Below are 7,874 nucleotides of genomic sequence, written 5' to 3'. Positions count from 1 at the left end.
GTATTTTGTTAAAGAATGCACTTGGAATGTGTATATATACCCAAACAAATATACGTACATGCTCTAGATAGAGACACCAATTACATACACAAAGATAGACACCAGTATAAAATCAAAATGTAAAGGAAGCTTGATTACAACTCTACTTTTGCCTCACTATTTTGTAAATGAAGCTCAGGCAACTTTGGTCTTGATTGTTCAACCTAATACCTTGAACTGTGAACACTCATTGCACTTTAAAGTAATACCCACCCCACCCATTTATCTTCCCATAAAAGCCAACAGAATCCAATGGTCAATTATCCTCTTAGAACCATTCCATTTTACAGGAAGTAACTCTAACCTTGCATCCCCACATTGAGCACTATAAAGAAAAGAAACTTTTTAGAAAACTTAAAAGTTCATTGATACACAATGTAAATGGATTGCTGTTTTATGCAGTTGGTACCACTTGATCTTCAGGTTACTTCTCTAAGAAACTGCTTGGTTGGTTTCACAGGGAGGGTCTTCAAGGCATCTTGCTACTTTGCCTATAGGATTGTACAGGTCTTTTTATCCTTGAAGGGGTTTTCCGAAGCAGGTATACCCATTAGTAAAGGATCCTTCCTAGCATGCTCCTCACAATAGCACATTAGATCTGCTGATGCCTTGGATACCTGTGCAGGGAAACAAGGTGCAGAACTATAGACATTCTAGAGTAGTTTCCTAGAGGATTAGATGAATTACTAATCAAGGTCTATGCATTGCAAGTAGATTCATTTGATAGATGCATGCATTAACATAAAACAGAATACAAGAGTCAGACTCCAATTGGAAGAAATGTTATCTCTCAGCTTTGCTTTTTGGATTTGCTTCAGTGGTAAAAAAGGAAAAAATTCTGATGGCAGGAGGCACCTCTGAAATGGAACTGCTGCCCCTACCCCTGGCTCCTAATCTCCCTGGAATACTGCTCCTGGATGACAAAGGACCCCTACAAACAGTGAGGAGCAAATCAAATGTCTGCTGGGGGGGGGGGCAGATTCACAAAAATCACACACACACACACACTCTTCTATAGTGGAAATTATCATCCGTATCCAACCCAACAAATGGAAAACTTGATAATGTCGTGTTTGTTTACTTTATGTCCCTGAGAATTTTTGTCACTTTTTCTTAACAACTCACAATGGTTTAATAATATATAAAATCTCCATATTAAGTAAGAAAATTCTGTCATTGGTAGTTAGTAATTACCGTGAGTAAAGGCAGCAGTTGACTTCTAGCTTCTAAGGAAATTAACTGTTCCCTTGGCAAGGAACTGCCTCTTCCTGAACACTGACTGAAAAAAGAACCTACTTTACATGATGTAATTTGTTTCCTGCTCTTTCAAAAGATAGACAGATGATGTAAAAAGAATCCAACAAATACGATGACAACATTAACTGAACATTAACAGCAATCAGAAAACAGGTTATCTGATTTAGAATCAATAGTTTTAGTTTCAAAGTAGCAAAAAAAATATTTTGACTGCACCTGTATTGTCTTTTTAAATTATTATTTATTTATTTATTTGCTTTTTGTATGTCTTTCACCAGAGCAACATTCCTAGAGTTTTCTGTGCATCTTGATGCCATTTTAGGAAAAAATCTTGGTGACAAAAGAGTTCCAGCCTCTGGCTGTACATAGAGAAATGGTAGACAAACTTCAGTATACTTAACTATGGACCGTGCAATCAGTATAATGATTCTAACTAAAAAGAATGTAACCTTTTCTTACTTTTAGGTCATGGCTATGTTGAGACTGAAATATATTTTGACTGTAAATTAAATGTATATGGCATTCGCACATACCCACAAATCAACTACTATAATTTATATACAGTATGACAAAACATAACATTTATAAAAATTTATTTCAAATTTCAGCTCATCTATAAGCTCAGTGTGTGACTTCAAACCCATCTCTCACCACCATCTTGTAATACATGTACACCACTAGCACAATGATTCTTTAATAGAAATATTTTTAATTGCTAATAATTATTTATTCAAAACAATGCTAAGGCACAATTTAATATGATAGGTTTTATAAATACAAAATGGCCATTTGTTGTTCAGTGCATTGCAAAATTGACCATTTTAGAGTAAGACGACTTTGCAGTCTGTAGTCAGGATCCAGAGATCCATACACAAAGCACTTCTGCAAACAACTGGGGAATGGCTGATCATTTATTTTGGCATCTGTCATTCATCTCTCCTGGGGTGCTGCTCAGTACTGCCCCCAACCTTTCTGTGGAATTTCTCAGGGATGCATAAATTGCTACTACAAGAGGAAAGCTGAAAATCCACACATGGCATTTGAGATTACAGTAGGAGAAAAACGTCTACAGCAGGTTTTCAATGGGTCTTTCATTTTTATATTGGAGAAGTTTGTCAATTTGTTTCAGTATTGAAGGCTGCATATTTCCATTAATTCTGGGCTGGCCTATTCCCTAAACTTATCTTTTTTCTGTCTCTCTGTATTCATGCTGATTTTTCCTTCCTTTTGGCCTTTGGAAAAGTTGTGGGGCAGTTAAAAATTATGTATTTATTTAAAACAGGGTGTTAGAGGGTTGTTGATACCAGATACATGTGTAAAATCAGCAAATAAAATGTATGAAATACCCTATTAATGAACAGGTATTCTGCATATTTCTTAATCATTCAGAGATGATGCATACTGACTAGGGTTACAGACACAAAACTATATGAAAACTGGAAAAAGACACTAAATACAATAAGAACAATACTGCAAAATATCTGTATATTCTAATAATGATATTACTACAAAAATATTCTCTAACAACGTTATTATTCCAAAACTCTGAGCTTCTTATGATGTACTAGGTGGCCCATCAATAGATCCTTGATATGCCTTGCAAAACCTAATAACTTTTCTTGTTTAAAGAACAATGATTTGTTAACTGTATACAGACTTTCTTATGAAATACTAAGAAACAATGATTACTGCAGTTATGTATGATCCTCCTCTGAAGAAGGTTTATGAAATGAAAATATTATCCAGAAACTTCGTTAGAAGACTCCATTTGACTTTGGACCTTTATTGCAAATGCTATTGTACATGTTACAGAACATCACTTTTTTGTAATAATACTGTTGTTAGAGAATATTTTTGTAATAATACCATTATTAGAATATACAGATATTTTGCAGTATTGTTCTTATTGTATTTAGCATCTTGTACACAGTCTTTTTCCGGTTTTCATGCTGACTAGGGTTGCCAACTTCGAGGTAGGGCCTGGAGATCCCCACTTTCACAACTGATCGCCAGATTACAAAGTTCACTTCCATGGCAGAAAATGGCTGCCTTGCAGGGTGGACTCTATGGCATTGTACCATGCCGAGGTCCCTCCCCAAACCCTGATCTCTCTAGTCTCCATCCCCCAAAACTCCTTGTACTTCCCAACCCAGAGCTGACAAGCCTAACACTGGCCAAGCAATATTCAAAGTATCATGATATTGCTGTTAATTTGTGCATATTCTCAATGAAGTCCAGTTGCTTAGTTTACATATTCTCTGTTTGGCTCACACTGATCATAACAAATGCATACACAAACACATTTTCAGTACATCAAAAGTATGACAGCCTGGCTGTCTGTGTCTAAGTGAAGTAACATCCTCTGAATAGCTGCCCAATATAGACATCTAAATACTTTACATGGAATCAAAGGGCTTAAGTTGCAACATGCATTGACTGAAAATGGATTGCAACACTGAGAACTGTATTCTAACCTCTATGCTTTGAAAAGGTATTTTAGCAGTAATAACTTTTTTAAAACCAGCATTAAGTAAAAATGTTTGCCCTCCTTCAAATAAGTCACTAACTGCAAGGGGGGGGGGAGAGAGTCTTGTTCTTACCTTTATTCTTTCTATAGATGCTTCTATTCTCAACTGCTGAACAGTTCTTCTGGCCTGAGCTATGTTTGTTGTGCCGGAGGTTTTGCTAGACATTTTCAGTGAGCTCTTTCAAGTGCTGTTAAGAAAAACTCATACAGTTAATTTTCTGTCAACAAATGATGGCTAATAATCACAACTGGGAACTACTGTTCAGCAAGTTTCAGGTTTTTCAACAGACCTCGTTGTAACAGCAGCATATTACAATAAAAAGATACAATAACTGTATGCTAATAAAGTATTTGGTGTGAAAGTTTCATAGATGTGAACCTCTTAAGAAAAAGTACATTGCAGTTTCAGTTCACAACCATGGACATTTCGATAAGTTCATTTCAAATATTTTGCAAAGAGAACTAACCAAGATAATTTAGAATGCTTTAAGACCCATTCATCCAGTGCAACCCCTAAAAACTAAGAGAAGACGACTGTGTTATGGTCAGGGCTATTTTTGGGCAGGAACGCACAGGAACGGAGTTCCTGGTTGGCTTCAGAGTTGGCCACACCCACTACAGAAGGAAGGCCTGGAGAGTGACCCCTCCGGCGACTCCAAGGTGGGCAGGCCAGGGCCCCCCCTGGAAGGATCGGGGAAGCATTTAAATGCCTCCCTGTGCCTTCCCCAGCCTGTCCAAGGGCCGGCTTGCCTGGGCTCCCCGCAGCTGTGGGGCGCCCGGGCAAGCCAAGGGAAGGCAGTTTAAACTGCTTCCCCTCCCCTCCACGGGCTGGCTTGCCCGGCTTCCCCGCAGCCGCGGGGCGCCTAGGCAAGTCAAGGGAAGACATGGGGTGTGGCCTAATATGCTAATGAGTTTCTGTTGCTGGGTGTGGCCTATTAAGCTAATAAGTTCCTGCTAGGCTTTTTCTACAAAACCCCCCCTGGCTATGGTTATTACCAATGCTCCCTCTAAACTGTAGACTCTTATAAGCAAAAATTCTACTTTGTCAGCTACTGGCATTAAAGTTGTGAGCCAGCGATTTGGCTACTGCATAAATTAATTTCCTCTGGAACCATCCTTCCTGATCCAAGACAAAAATGTGTGAGCTGGAGGCTGAAAAACTGTGAGCTAGCTCACACTAACTCAGCTTAGAGGGAACACTGGTTACTACTGATAAGTTTGACATCAACTTTAAAGTACAAAGTGCTTTATTCCATTCTTGTATAACTATTTATTTACTTTACTGATAGTCTGCCTTTCTCACTAGGACTTATGGCAGGGTATAAAACAGTGTAATCAGAAGCATAAAACAACCAGTGAACAATACAATGGGACTAGGATTACAAAATTAGAGAAGAATGCGGACCAAGGTATACTATAAACCACACAGAAAGTGGATTACAAAGGTATAGGACAATGCCGTAAAAGCAGGCAATACCTACAATAATCACTGTAGATGGACCCCTACCTTGACTCAGCTGATTTACCCATGTGAATTCATGCTATGGTTACCTCAAGGCTAGACTACTCTAATGCACTTTACATGTATCTGCCATTAAAGACAACTTGGAAACTCCAGTTCGTGCAGAATGCTGTAGGCTAGTTCCTACCAGGTGTTAGGCAGAACATGCATGTCCCATCCATTCTGCAGACACTTCACTGGTTACTGATCACTTAATGAGTTTAATTCAAAGTTCTGGTTAAAGCCCTTAATGCTTGGACCCACATACCTACAGGACTGCCTATGTCACTATGCTCCACTGCAACAGCTTTGCTCATCAGAGCAAAAACGTAGGGAGCCACCGTGCTAACAGGCAAGAAAGCTAAAATAAAGCTGATGAGCATTTATTTCCTGAGCTCTTACTAGGTGAACTTCTTAAGACTCTCAAAAATATGCACAATCCAAAGTTTTCAAACAATGTATAAAATGCACTTTCAAATTTTCTATTACTCCTTCTAAATATTCTGTTCTAAAGCAAGTTTACAATAGAAGTTTATGTCTATGAAATGTGAAATGAAGAATATCATCCAACTACTCAAGTGAATCAGAAACAACAGGCAGTCCTTTAAAAGGGGAGGGGAGAATAAAAAATTCCCTTTCTTTGGCCAGGCCAAATTGAACTGTGCATCACTATTGGAGCTCATTGCACTTTAAAACAAAGGGTGAGAGTTCAAAGAGACAGATGAGTTTTAGCAGTCCTGCTACTGGATAACTTCCAATGAATTATCAAGATCTGGATCATCATATTCAGCCAAAAGTTGACCACAGTAGCACACAACAGCTTTGGCAGAATGGTTCACTGGATTCTGTAATGGCATGTGAGTGATCAAATTGCAACCCTTGAGCCAAATGTTCATACCGGAAACTGTGTCCCAAAAGTTAAGCACACAGAAATTCTGTTGCAGCAAAACTCTTAAGAAGCAGCGAATGTAATTCTGGTGTGTAAATAAGCTTCAAAGGAGTAAATCTGTAAATGTGCTAAGTCTGACTTTTTTAAAAAAACAACTAATTTTTTATTTTTCAACAACATACAACAATTTAAAACAAACATAACATTATAATACAATCAGTAAAAAAGTATAACTGGATATATATGCCTTTACAATTTAAGTCGGTATTAAAAATTGCCATTATACTGTCAATAAAATATGAAATCCACATATTTCTTAGGTAAAGAACTGAAACTATTAAGCATGTTTTTCATTGTTGTTCAGTCGCACAGTCGAGTCCGACTCTTCGCGACCCCATGGACCAGATCACGCCAGGCCTTTCTGTCTTCCGCCGTCCTCTGAAGTTTGCTCAATTTCATGTTCGTTGCATCTATGACACTGTCTAACCCCGTCTTCTTTGATCTTCGCTCTTTCCCAGCATCAGGGTCTTCTCCAGAGAGTGCTCCCTTCTCATTTGGTGGCCAAAGTATTTGAGCTTCAGGGAACAGTCAGGGTTGATTTGTTTTAGGATTGATGGATTTGATCTTCTTGCAGTCCAAGGGACTCTCAAGAGTCTTCTCCAGCACCATAGTTCAAAAGAATCTATTCTTCGGCGCTCGGCCTTCCTTATAGTCTAACACTCGCAGCCATACATTACTACTGGGAATACCATTGCTTTGACCATGCGGACTTTTGTTGGCAGGGTGATGTCTCTACTTTTTATCATGCTGTTTAGGTTCGCCATCGCTTTCCTCCCAAGGAGCAGGCGTCTTTTAATTTCATGGCTGCAGTCACAGTCTGCGGTGATTTGGGATCCCAGGAACGTGAATACTCGCAGCCATACATTACTACTGGGAATACCATTGCTTTGACCATGCGGACTTTTGTTGGCAGGGTGATGTCTCTACTTTTTATCATGCTGTTTAGGTTCGCCATCGCTTTCCTCCCAAGGAGCAGGTGTCTTTTAATTTCATGGCTGCTGTCACAGTCTGCGGTCATCTGGGATCCCAGGAACGTGAAGTCTGTCACTACTTCCACGGCTTCCCCTTCTATTTGCCAAGGAGTGATGGGGCCAGATGCCATGATCTTAGGTTTTTTGATGTTGAGCTTCAAGCCCACTTTTGTGCTCTCCTCTTTCACTCTGAGCAAGAGGCTCTTTAGGTCCTTTTCATTTTCTGCCATTAGAGTGGTATCGACTGCATATCTGAGGTTGTTGATCTTTTCCCCAGCAATCTTAATTCCTGCTTGTGATTCATCCAGGCCAGCATTTCGCATTATGTACTCTGCATATATATTAAATACATCCTTGTCGTACTCCTTTTCCTATGCTAAACCAATCAGTTGTTCCATATCCGGTTCTAACTTCTTGACCCTTATACAGGTTTCTCAAGAGTCATGTGAGGTGGACTGGTACTCCCATCTCTTTAAGGACCTCCCATAGTTTGTTGTGAGCCACACAGTCAAAGGCTTTAGCATAGTCAATGAAGCAGAAGTAGATGTTTTTCTGGTACTCTCTTGCTTTCTCCATAATCCAGCAAATGTTGGCAATTTGATCACTAGTTCCTCTACCTCTTCGAAACCC

General features: G+C 39.1%; 1 protein-coding gene across 2 annotated transcripts in view; it reads right to left on the bottom strand.

Annotated features, from left to right (window-relative positions):
* Positions 1 to 432: 432 nt before the first annotated feature.
* The window catches only part of GNG12 (guanine nucleotide binding protein (G protein), gamma 12), a 68,193-nt gene continuing 60,751 nt past the window's right edge, over positions 433 to 7,874 (bottom strand). For both annotated transcript variants that reach the window (XM_015415803.1, XM_015415804.1), the window contains exons 3-4: positions 3,897 to 4,011; positions 433 to 656 (exon numbers count right to left, since the gene is read on the bottom strand). In XM_015415803.1, the coding sequence (XP_015271289.1) occupies positions 531 to 656; positions 3,897 to 3,989 (219 nt within the window). In that variant the 5' untranslated portion in view covers positions 3,990 to 4,011 and the 3' untranslated portion in view covers positions 433 to 530. The remainder of the gene's footprint in view (positions 657 to 3,896; positions 4,012 to 7,874) is intronic.

This window comes from Gekko japonicus, unplaced genomic scaffold (assembly GCF_001447785.1).
Source record: "Gekko japonicus isolate JY-2015 unplaced genomic scaffold, Gekko_japonicus_V1.1 scaffold20, whole genome shotgun sequence".
Lineage (NCBI taxonomy): Eukaryota > Metazoa > Chordata > Lepidosauria > Squamata > Gekkonidae > Gekko > Gekko japonicus.
This window is presented reverse-complemented; position numbering and strand designations above follow the sequence as displayed.